Here is a 24,489-nt window from a genome sequence, read left to right as displayed (position 1 = left end):
TCACTCGTCACCGGCTTGAGCTTCAATAATCAGGATACTGTATTTATTATCCTTGCAAGAATGGAAGTAGTCATCACATCAATCAATTAATCAATCAATCAATCAATGTTTATTTATATAGCCCAATATCACAAATGTTACATTTGTCTCAGTGGACTTCACAGTTTGTACAGAATATCAGTATGACAATACGACACCCTCTGTCCTTAGACCCTCACATCGTACAAGGAAAAACCTCCAGAGAAAAACCCCACAGTTTAAAGGGTAAAATGGGAGAAACCTCAGGGAGAGCAACAGAGGAGGGATCCCTCTCCCAGGACGGACAGACGTGCAATAGATGCCGTGTGTAAATCGAAGAGATAATACATTTTACAGCATAGGTAGACCAAATGTTTGGAAATGCATGTGTCTATAATAAGAAGATGAATCCACAAGGATGTCAACAATCCTGTGGGAGCCATCAGGAAAGTAGTATGATGAGAGTCAGGCAGGACCACAGTGATAGGTTCAGCCACGACTCGAAGTCCAGGACTCAAATCCAGAACTCAGGATAGAGGATCCAGGACACATGATTCAGGATAGAGGATCCAGGACACATGATTCAGGGTCCAGGACACAGGACCGCAGCAACAGGATCAACCACGACTCAGGATCCCGGCATAGATAGACACCAAAAATAAATTTGGGGGAAGCTGGGTTATTCGGAACATGAGAGTACACAGGTACAGACAGACAGAAGGAAGAAGTAAGGTGTCCCCCGACAGTCTAAGCCTATAGCAGCAAAACTAACGTGTCTACGTACATGCACTCCCTTAGGATAGGTGAGGGAAAAGAGTAGGAACTAAGATGTATGCGCCACATCTATACCATGAGCGCATTGCTCCTAAAAAGTTATTTTGGCACTGACACCAATCAACAGTTGTGCGTCGACTCGGCAGGGATCAAGGCACGTATATGCCTCTCCCTGCTTCCACCGTCTACACCAGGGGTGTCAAACTCAAATACACAGTGGGCCAAAATTCAAAAATCGGTACTAGTCGAGGGCCGGACTGGTTCAATGTTTATTGCATAACTTATTGAAATGAACTTATTGCACATATTAAACCTGGAACTAACAAAGCTTAAATTATTGCCTATAAAAACAACATTAAACATTAAATAATCAGTTGCATTCATTTCTTATGGCTCTATCTGCAGATTTTCCGGAGTCATTTCTTATGATTACATTTTCCCACAGACCAACAACAGCTTAAAAAAAAACATTTCCCTCAAAGGAAAACCAAACATGCCCTGTTGTTTGCAAAAAGAAAAATGCAGAACGAAACATCCATTAAACTCAGTTTGCTGCTCTGTGATGCTAGTTCAAGCCAGATACTTGGCATCTCATCTTGGGTGCAAGTTCATCAATGTTTGGGCTCAGGCTCTGAGCTGAGGAAATCCTCAGGATGGAGTGAAGGTGTGCGTGCAATATACCGGCGGGCCAGATCTAATAGTAATTCAACATTATCCTGCGGGCCGAAATTAAATCCACCAAGGGCCTTGAGTTTGACATGTGGTCTACACACACAACCAAATTACATCTATACCATGAGCGCATTGCTCCTAAAAAGTGTTTCTGGCACTGACACCAATCAACAGTTGTGCGTTGTCTCGGCAGGGATCAAGGCAGGGATCCCTGCTTCCACCGTCTACACACACCACCAAATTACATACCATCAGTTAGGAAAAAGAGTAAGAACTAAAATGCAGTGGCGGCCGGCCCATAGGGGCGCTAGGGGCGCCGCCCCCCCTCTTCCCACATTTTTTAATAAACAAGGTAAATATTATATAATTGGTATCAGTAAAATGTATAATCTACAATAAAATCTCGTTTAAAATTGTGTTACGATGTCTAAAGTTACTGATAAGTCACATGTTTCCTGCCTGGCCTTGCCCGTGTATCATTACCCTCTCTCGTCTGGGCGCTATGCACAGCGCCCAGACGAGAGTGCAGCAAGAGAAGAGAGAGAGGGTGATAGAAGAGTGAGAGGGCGATCAAGAGGAGAGAGAGAGGGCGATCAAGAGAAGAGAGAGAGGGCGATCAAGAGGAGAGAGAGAGAGGGCGATCAAGAGAAGAGAGAGAGGGCGATCAAGAGGAGAGAGAGAGGGCGATTAAGAGAAGAGAGAGGGCGATCAAGAGAAGAGAGAGAGGGTGATAGAAGAGTGAGAGGGTGATCAAGAGAAGAGAGAGAGGGCGATCAAGAGAAGAGAGAGAGGGCGATCAAGAGGAGAGAGATGGCGATCAAGAGAAGAGAGAGGGCGATCAAGAGAAGAGAGAGAGGGTGAGCAAGAGAAGAGAGAGAGAAGAGAGAGAGGGCGATCAAGAGAAGAGAGAGAGGGCGATCAAGAGAAGAGAGAGAGGGTGATAGAAGAGTGAGAGGGTGATCAAGAGAAGAGAGAGAGGGCGATCAAGAGAAGAGAGAGGGCGATCAAGAGGAGAGAGAGGGCGATCAAGAGAAGAGAGAGAGGGCGAGCAAGAGAAGAGAGAGAAAAGAGAGAGAGGGCGATAGAAGATTGAGAGGGTGATCAAGAGAAGAGAGAGGGCGTTCAAGAGAAGAGAGAGAGTAATGTAACCTCCTAATGTAATGTATAACTCCTATGAAAATGTTCAAAAAGTGCTCAAACTTCACATGTGTGCTAACAGTCCAGCCGTGAAGACATCTACGGGACAGTTTTGAGATTTCTTCAAATGCCGTTGCCATGGCAACACAATGCTCGCCATGAAACACGGTTTTCTCATAACTTCAGTGAAAATGCTCGAAATGGCCCAAAACTTCACAGGTTTGGTAACGATGCAGCCATCAACACATCTAAGCGTATTATGGGGTGTCATCAAATGCCGTTGCCATAGCGACAGATAATTCACCATCAAGTTAGTTCAAAAGATTGCAGTTCAAATATTCTGCTGCTTTCCCAAGCCTTTTTACTTTCTTTTCTCATCTTAATACAAATTCATTCACTACTACTTACATCTGATATTTAACTCCTTCAGCCTATTTTCAGCTGCAGAAACCATTCAACTATTACATTATTCAGCTATTTCAGGACATCAAGGCTATACATGTTGTAGTTTATACCTTTTTTTAAACCTTTTCTTTTAAATATTAAGCTTTTTCTGCATTTTTTTAGCTAAAAGCAGCTACCATTCAGCTAATAACATATTCAGCTTTTTCTGCATTTTCAGCTAAATTCAGCCACAAATGTTCATAGTTTACAGCATTCGCACGCATTTTCTGCAGGAAATGCATTTTCTAGTTCTTCCCCTTATTTCACCAAGACCTTCAGCTATTCAAAATTGATTTTTATTTTTGATATCTTTTACACTTTTTGAGATATTTAACTTAGTTTGGAGCTTGGTAGAGAGGCCTTTTTCAGTCTTAACATTAGTGTGGATGGAGCAGCTCGTTAAGTCTAGAGTGCTTTGATCTCAAAACAGAGTGGAGGGGTGCTTCAAATTCTCCTCAAAAAATGTTTTAAACTTGCCATAATTCCCAAACCCTACACTCCTCAGACATATTTTTTCATGAAAAACGTAGGAAAACCTCTCCTAGGTTGGAAAATAAAAAAATATGAAGAAAAAATATTAAACAAAATGCCTCTTGAGGGCATGAAGAGACAAAAGGTCCACCTAGCTCCCAATGGATTCCCATGTTAAATCTTTCCAGAACTTTATTCAGAACAGAGAGAAGTACACTTTAGACAAACTGCTCCCATCTCCACATGTTACACACAAAACCAAAAAAAACAACACATACGGTCTGGTCATTTTTTGATAGGAGCCATCGTTTTTGAACAGGTGGCAAAATTGTCAGATATAATCCTCAATGCATTCTTAATGGGACTCAGTGCTGCAGTTGGTAAATCGTCATAAGTCGTCACCATGGTAACCTTTCATCTCTGGGTTTACACACACAGGTGTTTGTAAACATTCATTCACTACTACTTACATTTAATATCTTTATTTAACTCCTTGAGCCTAATTTCAGCTGCAGGAACCATTCAAATATCAAACTATTCAGCCTTTTCAGCACATGATGGGGAAACTTTCAACTTTTTCAAAATATGTTATACTTTTTAAAACTTTCAGCTTTTTAAAGTCTTTTTTTAACATGGAAGTCATTGCAATGCATTTGAGCTGTAACAATTCTCTCTCTCTCTCTCTCACACACACACTCTCCCTCTCTCTCACAGACACATCAAGAGAAGTGAGAGAGGGTGATAGAAGAGTGATAGGGTGATCAAGAGAAGAGAGAGAAGGCGATCAAGAGAAGAGAGAGAGAGGGCGATCAAGAGGAGAGAGTGATCAAGAGGAGAGAGTGGGCGATCAAGAGGAGAGAGAGAGGGCGATCAAGAGGAGAGAGAGAGGGCGATCAAAAGGAGAGAGAGAGGGCGATCAAGAGGAGAGAGAGAGGGCGATCAAGAGAAGAGAGAGAGGGCGATCAAGAGGAGAGAGGGCGATCAAGAGAAGAGAGAGAGGGTGATAGAAGAGCGAGAGGGTGATCAAGAGAAGAGAAAGAGGGCGATCAAGAGAAGAGAGAGAGAGGGCGATCAAGAGGAGAGAGAGAGGGCGATCAAGAGAAGAGAGAGAGGGTGATAGAAGAGAGAGAGAGAGAGAGAGGGCGATCAAGAGAAGAGAGAGGGCGATCAAGAGAAGAGAGAGGGCGATCAAGAGGAGAGAGAGAGGGCGATCAAGAGAAGAGAGAGAGGGTGATCAAGAGAAGAGAGAGAGGGCGATCAAGAGGAGAGAGAGAGGGTGATAGAAGAGTGAGAGGGTGATCAAGAGAAGAGAGAGAGGGCGATCAAGAGAAGAGAGAGAGAGGGCGATCAAGAGGAGAGAGAGAGGGCGATCAAGAGAAGAGAGAGAGGGTGATAGAAGAGAGAGAGGGCGATCAAGAGAAGAGAGAGAGGGCGATCAAGAGAAAAGAGAGAGGGCGATCAAGAGGAGAGAGGGCGATCAAGAGAAGAGAGAGAGGGTGATAGAAGAGTGAGAGGGTGATCAAGAGAAGAGAGAGAGGGCGATCAAGAGAAGAGAGAGAGAGGGCGATCAAGAGGAGAGAGAGAGGGCGATCAAGAGAAGAGAGAGGGCAATCAAGAGAAGAGAGAGAGAAGAGAGAGAGGGCGATCAAGAGAAGAGAGGGCGATAGAAGATTGAGAGGGTGATCAATAGAAGAGAGAGGGCAATCAAGAGAAGAGAGAGAGTAATGTAACCTCCTAATGTAATGTATAACTCCTATGAAAATGTTCAAAAAGTGCTCAAACTTCACATGTGTGCTAACAGTCCAGCCGTGAAGACATCTACGGCAGGGGTTCCCAACCTTTATTGTGCCAAGGACCGGCAGATACATTAAAAAAAAATCGCGGACCGGTTGTCAATTTTAACTGATTTTAATATTTACTCACCACCAGCAGGTAGCAACAGAGGCTAATTGTATGTAACAGCCTGAACAAATACTAGAACAATATGCATCCAAAACATATTAACAAAGTTTAAAAAAGAACCGGTGTCATTTTTTGGTTTTTCGGAAAACCAAAAAACCGACGTTATTCAGTTTTTAAACCAAAACGGGAAAACAGATAAATTAACGTTTTGGTTTTGTTTGTATGATTTACGGATAATCCAGTGAATGCTGGGAAAACGAGGAGAAGCCGCATTATGAACACTGGCATTTGTTTTCAGAAGATATTATGATAGTGTCGTTCGTTCCGGTGCACTCCGACAGCATTAGCACTACATCGAGATTAAGATTAAACTAATTTATTTTGGGAACAGCCGCATATATGGAGTTAGCCATATGTGTGTAAATTACTGTTCATAAACATTTGAAAACAAATGCCGGTGTCGGACAGACACAAACACACCGAACACACAGAGCTGAGCTGAGCAGAGCACATACACACACACATCATGCGCCTTGGTGTCTGACTGGACATCTCCTTCATAAAACTAATAAAAGGGGGAGTAATCGGGCAGTTCGATGTGTGTAGATGTGTGTGTATAGGTGTGTGTGGTTAACACGTAGCAGCCTGCAGTCACTCTTAAGCTGTTCTGATGAAGTTAAACACAGTCATACTGGTGCTGCACTTCTCAGAAGCGGAGTATACGTCCCGCTGCCTCCGGATGCTGCAGCCGTTTTAAGAAGTGAAGGAGGGTTTCCTTCTATAAAGCAGCTGCGGGCAGCAGATCGTGAGAGTCCCGGACATTAATTCATAGATCAAGGCAGACTGGTTTACTCTTCTGTTTTGCCAATCCGGTGCTTAAACAAATAGCTCTACACCCCTGGCCGACATGTCCTTAAAATGAAGTCCGAGTTTGAAATATATCTCAAATAATGTATGCACCACCATTTCCCCACATAAACATAACAGTCTGCAATCAAACGGTTGTCTCCTGTGCGCTCCTCTTCCTACTTGGCGCACCGGTAACAAGCTCGTGCGCACGAGAGGAGACCTTATAAGGCTGAGCCGCCGAATCCCGCATCATAAAAGCCATTTTCAACGGTTTTCTGGTGAAAGATTAACTAGCTACTGGATGAAATAATATGACTGGTGGCATAGGTGCGAAAATTAAACACTTTTTGAAAAATTATTATGATAAAATATTTTTATATATTTATAATTCTGCAAATATTACGATAAACTCACAGCTATTTCGCGGCCCGGCAGTAACACCTCTGCGGCCCGGTACCGGTCCGCGGACCGGGGGTTGGGAACCCCTGATCTACGGAACAGTTTTGAGATTTCTTCAAATGCCGTTGCCATGGCAACACAATGCTCACCATGAAACACGGTTTTCTCATAACTTCAGTGAAAATGCTTGAAATGGCCCAAAACTTCACAGGTTTGGTAACGATGCAGCCATCAACACATCTAAGCGTATTATGGGGTGTCATCAAATGCCGTTGCCATAGCGACAGATAATTCACCATCAAGTTAGTTCAAAAGATTGCAGTTCAAATATTCTGCTGCTTTCCCAAGCCTTTTTACTTTCTTTTCTCATCTTAATACAAATTCATTCACTACTACTTACATCTGATATTTAACTCCTTCAGCCTATTTTCAGCTGCAGAAACCATTCAACTATTACATTATTCAGCTATTTCAGGACATCAAGGCTATACATGTTGTAGTTTATACCTTTTTTTTAAACCTTTTCTTTTAAATATTAAGCTTTTTCTGCATTTTTTAAGCTAAAAGCAGCTACCATTCAGCTAATAACATATTCAGCTTTTTCTGCATTTTCAGCTAAATTCAGCCACAAATGTTCACAGTTTACAGCATTCGCACGCATTTTCTGCAGGAAATGCATTTTCTAGTTATTATTTTTATTTCAGCCAATACTTTAGCACTCCATAACTTCAGCTTATTTTCAGCTACAGAAACCATTCAAATATTAAACTATTCAGCCTATTCAGGAATCGATGGGAAACCTTCAATTTTTTTTAAATATTTTATACTTCTTGAAATATTCAGCTTTTTAAAGTCTTTTTTTAACATGGAAGTCATTGCAATGCATTTGAGCTGTAACAATTCTCTCTCTCTCTCTCTCTCTCACACACACACTCTCCCTCTCTCTCACAGACACATCAAGAGAAGTGAGAGAGGGTGATAGAAGAGTGATAGGGTGATCAAGAGAAGAGAGAGTGATCAAGAGGAGAGAGTGGGCGATCAAGAGGAGAGAGAGAAGGCGATCAAGAGGAGAGAGAGAGGGCGATCAAAAGGAGAGAGAGAGGGCGATCAAGAGGAGAGAGAGAGTGCGATCAAGAGAAGAGAGGGCGATCAAGAGAAGAGAGAGAGGGTGATAGAAGAGCGAGAGAGTGATCAAGAGAAGAGAGAGAGGGCGATCAAGAGAAGAGAGAGAGAGGGCGATCAAGAGGAGAGAGAGAGGGCGATCAAGAGAAGAGAGAGAGGGTGATAGAAGAGCGAGAGAGTGATCAAGAGAAGAGAGAGAGGGCGATCAAGAGAAGAGAGAGAGAGGGCGATCAAGAGAAGAGAGAGGGCGATAGAAGATTGAGAGGGTGATCAATAGAAGAGAGAGGGCAATCAAGAGAAGAGAGAGAGTAATGTAACCTCCTAATGTAATGTATAACTCCTATGAAAATGTTCAAAAAGTGCTCAAACTTCACATGTGTGCTAACAGTCCAGCCGTGAAGACATCTACGGGACAAATTTGAGATTTCTTCAAATGCCGTTACCATGGCAACACAATGCTCGCCATGAAACACGGTTTTCTCATAATTTCAGTGAAAATGCTCGAAATGGCCCAAAACTTCACAGGTTTGGTAACGATGCAGCCATCAACACAATTAAGCGTATTATGGGGTGTCATCAAATGCCGTTGCCATGGCGACAGATATCTCACCATCAAGTTAGTTCAAAAGTTTGTAGTTCAAATATTCTGCTACTTTCCCAAGCCTTTTTACTTTCTTTTCTCATCTTAATACAAATTCATTCACTACTACTTACATCTGATATTTAACTCCTTCAGCCTATTTTCAGCTGCAGAAACCATTCAACTATTAAATTATTCAGCTATTTCAGGACATCAAGGCTATACATGTTTTTTTAAACCTTTTCTTTTAAATATTAAGCTTTTTCTCCATTTTTGTAGCTAAAAGCAGCTACCATTCAGCTAATAACATATTCAGCTTTATCTGCATTTTCAGCTAAATTCAGCCACAAATGTTCACAGTTTACAGCATTCGCACGCATTTTCTGCAGAAAATGCATTTTCTAGTTATTCCCCTTATTTCACCAATACTTTGGCTCTCCATAACTTCAGCTTACTTTCAGCTACAGAAACCATTCAAATATCAAACTATTCAGCCTGTTCAGGAATCGATGGGAAACCTTCAACTTTTTAAAAATATTTTATACTTTTTGAAATATTCAGCTTTTTAAACTCTTTTTTTAACATGGAAGTCAGTGGGAGACTTCAAATCCTCTTTTCCTACACCTTGCGCCAAATGCTACTCCTTCCACATACTTTCAGCTAGACACTTCATTCCAACTTTCAAATGATCACAACAACTTCAGCTATTCAAACTTGACTTTTATATTTGATATCTTTTACGGTTTTTGACTTATCAACGTTTAAGTTTTGGTAAATGTACAGGCTGTTTTAGATTTTAGAGTGCGTGACATCATCACTTAGAGTGTAGAGGGTCTTAAAAATCTTCGTAAAAAATATTTTAAAACTGCTCTCAGAACCAAAATATACAATCTATTCAAATAACTTCAAAAGATTTCAGGAGCATTATTAGTCTGGCCTGCTCAATTGCCTTCATCATATCAAACGGACACACCGTTCTGGCCCAATAGTGATCAGAGTGACAAAAAGTCCACCTAGCTCCCAATTGATTCCCATGTTAACTCTTTCCGGAACTTTCTTCAGAACAGAGAGAAGTACACTTTAGACAAACTGCTCGCATCTCCACATTTTACACACAAAACCAAAAAAACCAACATATATCAGTTCATTGGGGTTCCCTGATGCTCACGGTCTGGTCATTTTTTGATAGGAGCCATAGTTTTTGAACAGGTGGCAAAATTGTCAGATATAATCCTCAATGCATTCTTAATGGGACTCAGTGCTGCAGTTGGTAAATCGTCATAAGTCGTTACCATGGTAACCTTTCATCTCTGGGTTTACACACACAGGTGTTTGTAAACATTAATTCACTACTAATTACATTTAATATCTTTATTTAACTCCTTCAGCCTAATTTCAGCTGCAAGAACAATTCAAATATCAAACTATTCATCCTTTTCAGCACATGATGGAGAAACGTTATACTTTTTAAAACATTCAGCTTTTTAAAGTCTTTTTTTTAACATGGAAGTCATTGCAATGCATTTGAGTCTCTCTCTCTCTCTCTCTCTCTCTCTCTCTCTCTCTCTCTCTCTCTCTCTCTCTCTCTCTCTCTCTCTCTCGAACCGGTGACAAAATGGTCAGATACACTCCTCAATGCATTCTTATGGGACTCAGTGCTGTAGTTGGTTGTCTTTGAACTCTGGACACACACACAGGTGTTATGAGTAGGTGCTCAGGAACAGAAACAACACTGACAGACAGGACTTTAACAGACTGTCTCAGCCTATTATTTTCTGTCTGATGGAGACTTCATACTACTTACATCTGATATTTAACTCCTTCAGCCTAATTTCAGCTGCAGAAACCATTCAACTATTAACTTATTCAGCTATTTCAGGACATTGAGGCTATACATGTTGTTGTTTATACCTTTTTTAAACCTTTTCTTTTAAATATTAAGCTTCTTCACTATTTTTCCTACTCTGCAATGTATTTGAGCTGTAACAATTTTGATTCAAATCATTTCACTTTTCTGCATTTCTCCGCTAAGTTCAGCAACACACATACTTGGTTTTTGTAGCTACAAGCAGCATCTAATCAGAGCACACATGCCCACAGACAGACAGAGACACAGACAGACAGACAGACAGACAGACTTGCATGTCATATCTTTATTTAACTCCTTCAGCCTAATTCCAGCTGCAGGAACCATTCAAATATCAAACTATTCAGCCTTTTCAACACATGATGGGAAACTTTCAAATCTTTCCAAATATTTATAATAGTTATACTTTTTAAAATATTCAGCTTTTTAAAGTCTTTTTTTTAACATGGAAGTCATTGCAATGCATTTGAGCTGTAACAATTTGATTCAAATCATTTCACTTTTCTGCATTTCTCTGCTAAGTTCAGCAACACACTGACTTGGTCTCTGTAGTTAAAAGCAGCTACCATTCAGCTAATAACATATTCAGCTTTTTCTGCATTTTCAGCTAAATTCAGCCACAAATGTTCACAGTTTACAGCATTCGCACGCATTTTCTGCAGGAAATGCATTTTCTAGTATAATCTGATATTCAATCATTTACCAATATTGCTTTAGAGGCTAGAGATCTTATGTTTAAGAGTCCACATTTAATCTTCCTGTTTTGTTGCACTGTAGTAGTTGTTACATTTACTTTTTTTAGGTTATTATGTATGACACCTCTATTAGGTTTTACCTTAAATTGTCCTTGGGCAGACACACACACCGTTAATATTGGGTATTTTATTGGAGAAAGTGCAGAGAAGCGTGTAAGACTGCGACTCCGCCTCCTGGTCTCAACTCTAGTTTGTCATGGATTAAGGCAAGGCAAGGCAATTTTATTTATATAGCACCTTTCAGCACGCGACAATTCAAAGTGCTTTACAAAATAAAAACAAAAGACATTTAAGAATAAATACAGCATAAACACATTATTAAATGGCATTTAAAAACAGGCATAAAAAAGCAAAGATAATGAAATAAATAAATAAACACAGCAGGTACAGAATACATGAATAAAAGGCATACTGTAGTGTGAGTATGAACAGCTCAATTAAAAGCAGCGGCAAATAGATATGTTTTTAGTCTGGATTTGAAAATAGGAAGTGTTTCAGCGGACGTGCACGATTCGGGAAGTTTGTTCCAGATTGTCGGGGCATAATAGCTAAACGCTGCTTTTCCATGTTTAGTTCTTATTCTTGGAACAGAGAGCAGATCCGACTCAGAGGAACTGAGACTCCTGGATGGTTCATAGTTATGCAAGAGATCGTTTATATACCTCGGTCCTAAGCCATTTAGTGATTTAAAAACTAGCAATAGTATTTTAAAATCAATTCTTTGGTCGACTGGAAGCCAGTGTAAAGACTTGAGAACCGGACTGATGTGATCCACTCTTTTAGTGTTTGTGATCTCAGTTTTTTGTTTGTTGAATTGGAGAAAGTTCTGAGTCATCCAGTCAGTGATGTGCTCAATGCACTTGCTCAGTGTTCTAATCGGAGAGTAGTCTCCCGATGTAATTTTAAAATAAATCTGGGTGTCGTCTGCATAGATGTGATAGCTTAGATCGCTGTTTTTAATAATTTGAGCCAGTGGTAGCATATAGATATTAAAAAGCAAAGGTCAAGATGGAGCCTTGAGGAACCCTGCATGACATATTTGTCAGGGTTGATTTGTAATTGCCTATTGAGACAAAGTTTGTTCTGTCCTTTAAGTATGAACTAAACCAATTTAGAGCTGTTGCTGAAACTCCCACCCAGTTTTATAGACGGTCTAGCAATATGTTGTGGTCAACAGTATCAAAGGCAGCGCTGAGATCTAATAATGCTAACACTGATATTCTGCCACTGTCTGTGTTTAAATGGATGTAATTTAAGACCTTAACAAGAGAAGTCTCAGTGCTGTGGTTAGGTCGAAAGCCCGACTGAAACACATAAAAACCGTCAGTTAAAAACATGAAATTACTCAACTGTTGAAAAACAACTTTTTCAATCAATTTGCTTAAAAAAGGAAGGTTTGATATTGGCCTGTCTTTATTCATTACGGTTGCGTCTAGGTTATGCTTTTTTAGGAGCGGTTTAATTACTGCAGTTTTCAGGGCCTGTGGAAATACACCCGATTGGAGAGACTTGTTTACTATTACCCCTTTCACACCAACGCGGTTCCAGGGCCGGTTCGGAGCTGGACCTTGAAAAGCACCGTTTTTTCCTGTTCACACCGCAGCGGAGCCGCCTCTAAGCTTCGTTTCGAGCACCAAAAAGTTGTCCGTCTAGAAGCAAGAACCGCATACGTCACGCTTACGTCGGAGGGGGGCGAGATTAACCTGAGCTAACAGTTAAGGCGAGTACGGCAAATAAAAGTTGTAACAAGCAGTAGTGCTGAGCAAAGTGACTAGAACGCAACCACACACCAACCAACCAACACGCTTTATAAAGTCAGGCAACACTAACCAGGCTTCTTGTGATTCTGTTTATGTGTACCTTACTTTGACCATCCGTTCGCTGTTATTGATCATTGTGGAGAGCAGGCAGACGTTTTGTTTTGTATTATAGCATGCTATCGGATGGAATCAATACATGGGCTGCACAGGTTGTCATGTCCGACTATCACAAGTAGAATCATAATGACAAATGTGCCTGTAGAAAACGGCTTATGCCACAATAGGATAGCAACAAGTAGTCAAGTTATAGTCAGTTTAACTTCGGTTGCTATGCTAACATCACCCATTTTATATCAGAGACACTTTCATAACAGCGTTGTGATGCCAAACAGCGTCAATTCAGACTGACACACATTCACTTATGGGGAATTGGGGATATGTATCAGCTGCTTGTGTGACAGTCAGACAGTGAATACTTTACATCGGCCGCTGCCGTGTGAGCTAACCCGGAGCTAACGGGAGAATAAACTCCGGTGGAAGAGCAGCACTGCAGCGGTCGGTAAATGCAGCTGAAACACATTAATAAACAATGAACCACGGCACTCTGGAGAAAAGTACAAGGGTTGAGAAGTAGTTATTTAATTTAATCTGGCTTCGTATGATTAAAAGCAACACGATCATTGACCCGGCGCAGTCCCCCATTGTTGTTGTTGTAGTGAGCGCCGTAAGCGACGTAAACTGTGACGTCATGACGCAGCAGCGGCAGCACCAGTCGGGCTCTGAGCGGTGTGAACAGAGCGGGAGCTGAACCGAAGAACCGGTTCTGAACCAGAAAAGCTCTAGCACGGAGCTAGAACGGGAAAAGCCTTGGTGTGAAAGGGGTATATGTGTGGTATATCTGTGTTAGGTAATGTGGAAAGGGTAGGACCCAAATGCAGACTACAAAAAGGGTAAAGGTCTATAAACAAAAACGAGCTTTATTACAAAAGCTGATGACAAAAAACATGACTTGAAACAAAACGAAAGCAAAAGGAAAAAACATTTACCGAAAGACTGACCGTGACTGACATGGAGGGAGACAGGAAAAACCAACAATGAACCGACAAGGCACACAGGGGAAGACAAGACTAAATACAGAGAGGGGTAATCACAAGACAAGACACAGCTGGGGTAAGGGAGGCAGAAACACAAGGGCAATAGGTGAACACAATCAGACACACCAGGGAAACTAACGACAGGAAGGCAAACACAGGAAGAAGGAACAGAGAAGACACAAGGAGGAAAACATTTCAAAACAAAGGTGGAAAATGAAAACATAAATACAAAACCGTAACAATCTGAGGCCAAGCAATGAAAAACAGTTTTGAAAAATCCTGTCGGGATAATATCGAGGCTACAGGAGGAGGATTTCAGATGTTGAATAATATGAAGGTAGATAGTAGGAAAAAAATCTGAGCTTGTGTGCATACATTTACACTTGTATAAAATATCCACGCATCTGTGAACCAAATTTTAAGTCACAGAAGAAAAAAAAAAGTTTTGTAGCTTGTAGAAAAAAAAATATTTTTTAAATATATTTTCCAATACAACTGCAACTTGGTTATTACAACCTCTCAAATCAGTCATTACAACGTCACAAATCTGCTCTGTGACAGTATAAATCGACGAATCTGCGGCCTTGACTTTTGCTACACTTCTTGCGATGAATGTGTCGCTAAAGTAATCTGCTCTGTTATCTGCTGTCCGCTCTGTGCTCCGTGCGCTCTGGGTCCTGCAATAACGGCTTCCTTACGTTGTAAACACTGCGGAGAGTCTGCTGCGTAATGTCCTGACGCTGGCTGGCATTCTTTATACTTTAAGCAGGACCATATCTCTGGAACCCATTGGTCGATTTGGGTGATTTACACCTTTTTCTTAACCATTAGATCCAATAGAATCGATGGGCAGTTCCCAAATCCACGTAAACATTACCATTGCGGACGTAATAGAGAAGCAAACGAAGCATATCTGAAAGTACAAGCCTGGACTGCAAAACTTTATACCCAGTATATTGCCATAAATATGATGAGGGATTATCAGTAAAAATGTCTACGTGACACAGAGACATTGGATTAACCTTGAGCGGCGTTTTTATTCCGTTGAACACAACTTTTAATCATAAATCAAAAAAGGTAAGACGTAATTATTGTAATATTTTTGAAACCGGATGTTTTCTGGCTGATAGCTCAGAGAATTCGGGGTCGTACAGTTATGACATTACATGTATGGAATCTGTGGAATCTCAGCTTGCTAGTCGATATTTTGTTTGTGCAGTTACGATAAGTAATAAGGGCATTTCTACCGTGAGTTCTGTGAAAAGTCCGTTAGCATTAGTTAGCATTTTTTCGCTCAATGCTAATTCAAAGGCTTGGTATTACTCTTGTGTTTCTTTTAGCTAAAAATTGTTCATATTGTCAGTTAGCGGAGTTTCTTCACGTTAAAAGGGTATGGAACATTAATAGTTTCATAAATGTTAAGAAGCCCTGAGACATAGTCTCGAAAAAAAACCTTGGGGGGGTTCCACTGGGGGAACCGTCGTCCTTAAGAGGTTAATCTGTTGACGGTAGCAAACAAGGCACATGTGTTTTTATTTTTGGTAATGATGTCAGAGAAGAACGATTGTCGTGCCTTTTTTATTTCCTGATTATAGACGCAGAGTCTCTGTTTATATATTTCTAAGTGAACCTGGAGATTTGTTTTTCTCCACCTGCGTTCAGCTTTTCTGCACTCAGTTTTTGCTGTTCTCACGGTCATGGTTTTTCTCCATGGAGATATTTTCTTGCTAAAAACTTCCTTTTTTTGAATTGGAGCAATGGTATCCATGACATTTGTTATCTTATAATTAAAATGATTTACTAGCTCATTTACTGAGTAGTTAGAGAGGGAGAAAAAATCTGAGCAAACATTTCCTGTGCATTTTCAGATAAGTGACGTCTAGCGGTTACCTCTTTCTTAGCAGTTGTTTGGACGAAAATAGAGCTCTCAAAGAAAACACAGGAATGATCGGAGAGTGCTACATCAGTCACCACAAGCTTAGAAATGTTCAGACCCTTTGATACAATTAAGTCCAGGGTGTGCCCCTTATTGTGTGTCGGACCCTTCACATGCTGAGTCAGTCCATAATTATCGATAACACAAAACAGTTATTTAGCCCCTCTAAAAACCGTTTTAAATGTGTGTTTCCTGTATGGCGAATACAGCTGCTTTATTTATGTCTGTATGAAGTTGTTGTGAGTGTGGAGGGAGCAGCTACAGGTTAGCTTAGCCTAATCGATCAGTGCACTACGAAGCCAGTGCTAGACAGTGCACTGTCAACGGGGGGAGCCCCGCCGGTCATTATCGGCCGATATTCACTCTTAATAGTTTGATCAGTGCTCTCTATAAAGGCCGATCAGGAGAGCTGGATCTGATCGATATGGACATAAACGCGAGTGAAGTTTTAGCGAGCTGCATGAGAAATTGACGGGCTGTCAGGAGAGAGGGAGGGAGAGAGGAAAAAAGAGATGATCCTTACTCCCATGTTATTAGCCATATCCGGTCATAGTCCGGTAATTACCTGCTAACGGAAACTCTGCTACACAATTCTTCTTCTTATTATTATTATTATTATTATTGAAACATGACCGGTAAGTTTCAAATTTGTCCGGTAAAATCAATTCTGTCCGCGGAAACCCTGCTCCGGACAGCGCAAAATGCGTATATGAAGTGTCATGAACGCAATAAATCATACCCTCGTGGGGACGCGCTCATGTGATTGGCTTAGAATGTAGGAGACATCTGATTGGCTATAGATAGAAAAAATTACAAGTACGAATCGGGTGACCGTCAGGGGAGTCTCAAAAAACCCACACACGAATGCACAGTGATCCATGCACAGAAAGCGGTTTGTGTTTGTAGGTTCAGGGGATTTAAACGGAAAACAAATATGTGAGGATCAAAAATACATATGTAAAACTTTTTTCTGTATTTGGATTTTATTTACATGTATATGAAACGGAACACAATTGTGTGTGTGCATTGAAAAACACAAGTGTGGATCCGGAAATACAAGTGTGAATCCTTTTGCGGATCATGAAATACAAGTGTGAATCCTTCTGTGTGCATGTGTGTATTATGAGACTGTTCTGAGCCCATACTTTTAACCCTGAGTGGACGGACTCATTCATGTTCATCCTGCCCACTGGGAGCTCAGAACCAGTGTGTCTCATTTGTTCAGAGACCGTGGCGCTCATTAAAAGTGCCAATGTGAAACGCCACTACTACAACCATCGACCTGAAGGACTCTTACTTTCATGTCAAAATTGCTCCAAAGCACAGAAAGTATTTGCGTTTTGCCTTCCAGGGGGTAGCCTACGAGTACAACAGGCTACCGTTCGGCTACTCCCTATCCCCACACACATTCAGCAAATGTGTGGCCACAGCGCTGCAGCCGCTGCACGACCGTGGCATGAGGGTGTTCTTTTATCTAGATGACCTCATAGTCATGGCCAGGTCCAATGTTTCACACAGCCCAATTGATCCTACACCTAACCAAGTTGGGTTTTGCGGTCAATTGGAAGAAGAGCTCCCCCATACCTCACCAGCAGGTGCATTATCTGAGGATGTTGCTCAATGCAGGCAGCCTACGCGCCACACTGTCAGAGAGCAGACAGGCATCCTTGCTTCGGGCAGTTTCCAGCCTGCGCAACAGCCACTCTACCCTGTGGTTTTCCATGGCTCGGCGGGACAATCTGCCCTTGGGGGTGGACGCGTTTGCACACGAGCCATGGCCAAGTAAGCTGATCTACGCCTTTCCACCGGTACGCCTCATTCTCCCTCTCCTGGAGAGGGTGAGACGAGAGCGTCTGTCAGTCATCCTAGTGGCCCCAGATCGCCGGTTGGCGCCGTGGTTCGCAGAGGTGACACAGATGATGGTGGGCCAGCCCTGGGCGGTTCCTCAGTTCTGGGGGGCGATGTCTCAGGAGGCAGGTGCAATAGGGGCGTTACCAACTCTGGGCCAACCTCTCCAGGCTTGGCTCCTGAGAGGGACAGGCTGAGACAGGGGGGACTGTCTGACAAGGTTATTCAGACTATCCAGGCAGCAAGAGCAGGATCCACCACAGCCTGTTACAGGCCAAAGTGGTTGGCATTCCAGCGATGGTGTGAAGAGGGGAGTCTAGAGCCCCTGTCGTGTACGGTGGGCTCTATTCTGTCCTACTTGCAGTTACTGGTGGACAGGGGGCTTGCTCATTCCACAATTAAAGTGTATGCAGCAGCCATCTCGTCCTGCCATGAGGGATTTGGCGGCAGGTCAGCCTTCAGTCAGCTGCTTATGTCACGTTTTTACAGGGGGTCAGGAGGCAGCGCCCAGTAGTGCACGCCTCCGCCCCGCAATGGGACCTGCCGTTGGTGCTCGAGGCTCTGGTCACAGAACCATTTGAGCCTCTGGAGCTCTCATCCCTGAAAGCATTGTCATGGAAGACAGCGTTGCTACTTGCCTTAACGTCGGCCAAGAGAGTGTCCGAGCTGACCGCTCTGTCGGTGCACCCAAGTTGCTTAGTGATCGGCTGTGGGTCAGCAGGTATCTGACCCCCCCCCCCCCCTGGACATAATGTACTTATGTTTTCCTGTGCTCCTTGGGGACCCGGGAAATGCGGTGCGCAGTAAGCCCCATACAGGGCTGGGGTCAGCAGGTATCTGACCCCCCCTGAGGATAATGCACTTATGTTTTTCGCCGTGCTCCTTGGGGACACGGGAGGCATGGTGCGCAGTAAGCCCCATACGGTGCTGGGGGGCTCTCCCTGCCTGCATATGGGCGGGCGGGGAGAGCCCTCCTCCCTGTTTTCCAGGCACACTATTCACAAGGTAAGCGTGTCTGAGTGTGCCCTACCAGCCAGGTAAACTGCGGCCCCCACTTCTCCCCGGGCACAACCGGAGGAGAGGAGGTTGCGGTGCAGTGGCTGTTAACCAAAAAAAGCCGGTCAGGGGCAGTGTGATGGGTCGATGTTGTTGGGCGTTTAGGCATCAGGGCTCCACCCACTGTACCCATAGAGTCCAGTAGAGGGCGGAGCCTATGTGAGTTATAACGGTGGGTTACGTATTGTAACCCTAGTTATATAAGCACAGGCGGAGCCCTCTACTCGGGGCCCTGTCTGTCCTATGCTGCTCGCTGAAGAGAAGTGTAGGATGACAGCCAGGAGGCGAGGCCGCCTTATATACGGTGGGCTTGCGCACGCATTCAGGTAGGCCCGCCCCAGGGGGCCGGCTACGGTTATAGATATCTCAGTTGATGAATGCTTGCATAGTATGGTTGAGAGGTAGTACCCATATAGTCCAGTAGAGGGCTCCGCCTGTGCTTATATAACTAGGGTTACAATACGTAACCCACCGTTACATCCACAATGCAATAGTGCCTACCAACCATGACAAAAAAGGTTACGCTACATCGTTAGCCGCACTGTTTAAGTAAATAGGTTGTGATCGCTATCTTGTAAAGATGGCCGACTTGCTGTTGATGACATCACAATCCCATGCCCTGTTGCTCATCTATTGATAATATTGACACATTAGTTTTGTCTTTAAGGTTTTTTCCAAGAAGAAAGGTTCTCAATGGCATTTAACTACAAACCAGGTTGTAGGAGATAGTTTTGGCCCATGAATCCTCACAAAGATATTCACGAACCTTCCCTGTGGAACGGACCCCTTTCCAAACGCAGAAGTAGCAAACGACCCAGACAGCCAGGAGACACAGCAGCACCTCCCACTGCACTCCACCCAACTCCTCTATTCCCCCAGACATAGACAACACGCCTCTCCTGCAAAGGGACACAAGACAGTCAATGATAAGTGCAATAAATCACAATATACTTTAAACATGATCCATTGCTGCTGCTTTACGTAATTTATTATGAGCTTCACAGGACAACATTGACTCACTCCCAGAACTCAGAGACTGAAGACTTGGTGAGATTTCCAGATGTCCAGTTTACTGACTGGTTGCCTCTGTGTGTTTGAGTAGAGTTTAAGGAGGTGAGGTCCACACATCTGTCTGTTAGTTGGAAAGCAAATCAAAATGTGGTTAAAGTGAAAATCTTTATATCACAGGTTAGTAAAATGGTCACTCATTTGGTTATTGTTTTTAGTCATGAAACACAGCAATGTGCCAACAAGGCAAGGTAGAAGGTTGGTACAGCACATTATACAGTATAACAATTTCAAATATTTAAAAAAAGATATGCTTTGAAAATCTTGTACAGTATGTGTGAGGAAATGCATTCTACACATCACCCACAGATGACCATGCAGACCCGGTCTTAACTCTGTCACCTTTAAATTACTCAACTATCCCCGCAAATATAAGCTATATATAATAATTAATTCAAATGTTAAACATTTATGCCGTGTTATATCAGAATCATTTGCAGTCTTTGTCTCCAGGACAGTTGATGTGAAGAAGATATCAGTCAGTTAGCAAACAGATCAATACGTTTGCAAACCTTATTCAAAATAATTATTTGCATTTAGTGATTCTATTGTCTCGCTCTCTGCTAACCATGTGTTTCTCTTGGAAGATATTAATATTTTTGACATTACATTTAATTTCACGGTATAACTTATAAGCTAAATTAGCTTTTGTCTCTCTGTTTCTCAAAGGTTAGCAAATAGGTAGCTCTGGGTGAAAAGTTAAAGTTTTCCAAAGTAGAACACGTTTTGATCAAGTTGCTTTTTCCACATTGTTTCATAGTTTGTTAAATGTATGTTTGATTGATTGATTGATTGAATTGATTGATTGATTGATTGATTGATTGATTGATTGATTGATTGATTGATTGAAAAGTTTATTAACAGCTTGTATATTGGGTACAGTACAGTACAGCTCAAAACATACAATTGTTAAGGGGATGCAGACCAGAGAAAGACTTTCGTCTTGTTTACATCAGGGTCCCCCATTTCCAATTCATCATATCATTTAAGACATATAAGACATATTTGACATACAGATGGCTTATTTACAATTTACATACAGGTGGTTTTTTACATACAGATGGCTTATTTACAATTTTCATTTTAGATTTCGTTCTAATACATCCTAACCGGACATTTAAGACATACCAAGTCTACAGATATACAGTTAGTAACAGAGTCTAAAATGCGAGTATATACATAGATGGGGGGGGGAAGCTGTCCATTGTACGACAGGTTGAGATTTGTACCATTACCGGGGCCAGTTTTGCAATGCTTTCCCCCGAAGGTGCTCTTTAAGAGAGGTTTTGAAGGTAAGTATAGTTTTACTTTCCTTTACAGTTGTGGGAAGAGCGTTCCACCTTGATGTGGCATAATTGCGAAACGTGTATTCCCCTTTTTTTGTGCCAAATCTGGGTTTTACATGATTTGTGGAGCTCCCTCTGGTGTTATGATCATGGTATTCCTTGACCTTTGGGAAGAATTTTGACATGTACATGGGTACCATAGAGGTGTAGTGGATCTTGTAGACCAGGCCCATTGCAAGTAGCTGTACTCTGTCGTCTACTCTAAGCCATCCTAGGTTGTCAAAGTGGGCAGAGGTGAGGTGGGTTCTAGATGAAAGGTCAAGCAGTAGTCTGACCAGTTTATTTTGCGATGTTTGAAGTTTTATTTTTAGCGCCTTGGAGGTGCTATGGTACCATGACGTGCAAGCATAGTCATAGTACCCTTGAATGAGTGCTCCTGCCAGAGTTTTCAGGGTGTTTTTGTTTACCAGAGAGGAGATCCGGTATAGGAATCTAGTTCTTTGATTGACTTTTTTTATTACATTGGATGCCATTTTGTCACAGGAGAGGTTTGCCTCAAGAATAGATCCTAGGTATGTAATTTCCTTCTTACTTGTGACAATAATGTCACCCACTGCAACTGAGAAGTCGTCGGATTTGCTGAGATTATGTTTCGAACCGAAGAGAATGGACTCTGTTTTACCCAGGTGTAATGATAATTTATTATCGGCGAGCCAGGTGCAGATTCTGCCGAGCTCGGAGCTGAGGGTTTTTTCAACCTGCAATCTGCTCCTGTCAGAGACCAGCAGGGCTGAGTCGTCCGCGAACAGGAACAAGTTGCAGTCACATGCTGATGACATGTCATTTGCATAAATTAGGAACAGTAACGGACCTAATATGCTTCCTTGTGGAACACCACAGCTCACTGGGAGGGGGGGGGACAGAGTACCGTTTACCTCCACCATCTGTTCTCTCCCCTCCAGGTAGGATTGCATCCAGCTCACCGATAGTTTATCAAAACCAATTGCTTTTAGCTTGTCAATCAGAATGGGGTGATTGACAGTGTCGAAAGCCTTTTGTAGGTCCAGCATCACCATGCCGCAGTATTTACCCTCGTCCACCTCTTGTTTGATGTGGTCGTTCAAATAAAGAAGGCATGTGTCAGTGGAGTGGGATGTTCTAAAGCCAGATTGAAATTCATAGATTAGTTTCTTTTCTGCAAGGTACTTTTCGACCTGTTCATATACTATTTTTTCCATGACTTTCGAGATGGAGGTAAGTATAGAAACAGGGCGGTAGTTGCCTGGGTCCAATTTGCTGCCCTTTTTGTGCAGGGGGGTTACTCTTGCAATTTTGAAGTCTTTGGGTACTTTTCCCTGTTTTATGGAGAGGTTAATTATGTGAGCTATGACTGGTGAGATGGCGGTTGCTGTGTCTCTGAGGAATTTGGAGGGGATATTGTCGTGGCCAGTGGCCTTGTTAGGTTTGAGGGCGCTCAGTTTAATGAGTACCTCTGCTGTTGTTACCCTTGCTAGACTGAAATCATCTTTGCGTACCCCTAGGTTTTTGTAGTAGGTCATGATGTGATCTACTCCAAAAAGCCCTGAGTGGGAGGGTAATTTATTTACAAGAGTTGTGGCTATGTTTGTGAAAAAAATGTTCAAGTACTTGGCCACATCCAGTTTGTCTGTGATGAGCCTGTTATCTGTCTTTATGTTTAAGTTTGAAAATCTCGTTTTGAGTTTTTTACTGCAGCCAAGCTGGTTATTGAGTAATTTCCAAAGTTCACGGGGTTTATTTTTGTTTTCCTCAGTTTTGTCATTGATGAAATTCTTTTTGGCAGTTTTGATCATGGAGCTTACGTCATTTCTTAGTCTGTTTCTTTCAATTTTTAGTTCAGTCACGTGGGCCTGGAGTTCACTGCTCGTGCTTTTGGAAAGCATTGACTGACTTTTATGAAACTCAGAGCATTTTTTGTCTCTGGTTTTCATGGCGGTCAGTATGCCGGAGTGCATCCACGGCTCAGCGCGATTTTTTACCCTGGTTGTTCTTAGGGGGGCCAAATCATTGAGTATTGCAGAGAATTTGTTTTTGAAACCAAGCCATGTTTCTTCAACTTGTGTACCACTGAGCTCATCTGACCAGTCCAGGCTCTCCAGTTCTAGGTTAAAGGCCTCGCTAGAGTAGTTTTTGAGGTCTCTAGATATGACTGTTTTGTGACAGCCGGCCTTTTGTTTTAGCTTTTTGCGGGTACAGAATATCATATAATGATCACTTAAACCGCATGCTATAACCCCTTTACTGGAGATCCTGGACCTGTCAGAGGTCAGAATGAGATCAATGGTAGTTTGTGTTGTTTCACATACCCGGGTGGGTTGGGTGATTAGCTGGCTGAAGCCGTGCAGATCACAAATCCTACTGAAGGACTTGAAGACGGACGTGTCTTTACGTTGCATATCCGTGTTCCAGTCTCCAATAATAATTGTCTCTACATCCCCCACATCAGCCAAACACCCATCTAATGTATCATAAAAGTCACTCTGTTCCGGTGGTCTATAGATTGTCCCGACTATTACAGATTTAGCATTGTCAAAAAGAATTTCAACCCACACAGATTCAATATTTTCATGATGCAGGTCAGTACGGTTTTTGAAATTGGTGTCTTTATGTATGTACATGCAGACACCACCTCCATTCACGTTCCTGTCCCTTCTCACTACAAGATAATCTTCAATTTCAATCTCTGAATCTGTAATGGAATTGTCCAATTTGGTCTCAGAAAAGCATAATATGCTTGCCTTACCGTTCATGAACAGTTGCCTGAGTTCAGCCAGTTTGTGTCTCAGGCTGTTAGTGTTCAGATGAAAAATATGTAGTCCATTTTTGTTGTTTAAATGCATAATGTCGTCAGCTTGCAGATATTTGTCTTTGTCCGTTACAGCAAACGGCTTGCGGCCTGCCGTGGTGCTTGGAGCGGTGGGGTGGTGGGGGGAGGGAGGCTCCGTTGTAGCTTTAGCCGTCGATATGCTAGCAGGGTGGCTAACAACATGGTGGATATTTGTTCCCTCGGATCTCGGTTCTCTTCCTCTCGTCACTGCCTCATGCGTGTCTGTCTGCCGAGGCGTCCCCGGGGGAATGTCGAAGTCTCCGTTGATTCCTCGGTCTCCGCTGTCTCCATGGTCTCTGTTGTCGTCGCGTAGTTGTTGCTGTAGCGGAAGAGATGCTAGTTGTGATGCTAGTTGTGATGCTAGCTCCTCGAGCCTGCAGGAATGGCTTCTTGTCTGCACCGGGCCCGGATTCAGATGGATGTCTCCCGCTAACAATAAGACCAAGACGATCATACTTCTTCGGTCTAGTTTGCCTGACGGGGGTAAGTACTTTCGCGTCGGGTTTGCAGTTAATAATGCATGAATGCTTGCACTTCCAAAAGCGAGGTGTTTCCTTTCCCAGCCGTTGAGAAGGTAAAAGTCAT

The 24,489-nt window shown here is 42.5% G+C and overlaps 1 protein-coding gene across 1 annotated transcript in view; it reads right to left on the bottom strand.

Moving 5' to 3' along the window:
- Positions 1-24,489, bottom strand: part of LOC117469358 (sodium- and chloride-dependent betaine transporter-like) — a 56,420-nt gene that overhangs the window by 27,091 nt on the left and 4,840 nt on the right. The window contains exons 4-5 of the mRNA XM_034113791.1: positions 19,705-19,816; positions 19,451-19,583 (exon numbers count right to left, since the gene is read on the bottom strand). Of these exons, the coding sequence (XP_033969682.1) occupies positions 19,451-19,583; positions 19,705-19,816 (245 nt within the window). The remainder of the gene's footprint in view (positions 1-19,450; positions 19,584-19,704; positions 19,817-24,489) is intronic.

The sequence above is a fragment of the Trematomus bernacchii genome, unplaced genomic scaffold (genome assembly GCF_902827165.1).
Source record: "Trematomus bernacchii unplaced genomic scaffold, fTreBer1.1, whole genome shotgun sequence".
In the NCBI taxonomy this organism is placed as follows: domain Eukaryota; kingdom Metazoa; phylum Chordata; class Actinopteri; order Perciformes; family Nototheniidae; genus Trematomus; species Trematomus bernacchii.
The sequence above is the reverse complement of the archived record's forward strand: the minus strand, read 5'-3'. Positions and strand labels throughout refer to the sequence as shown.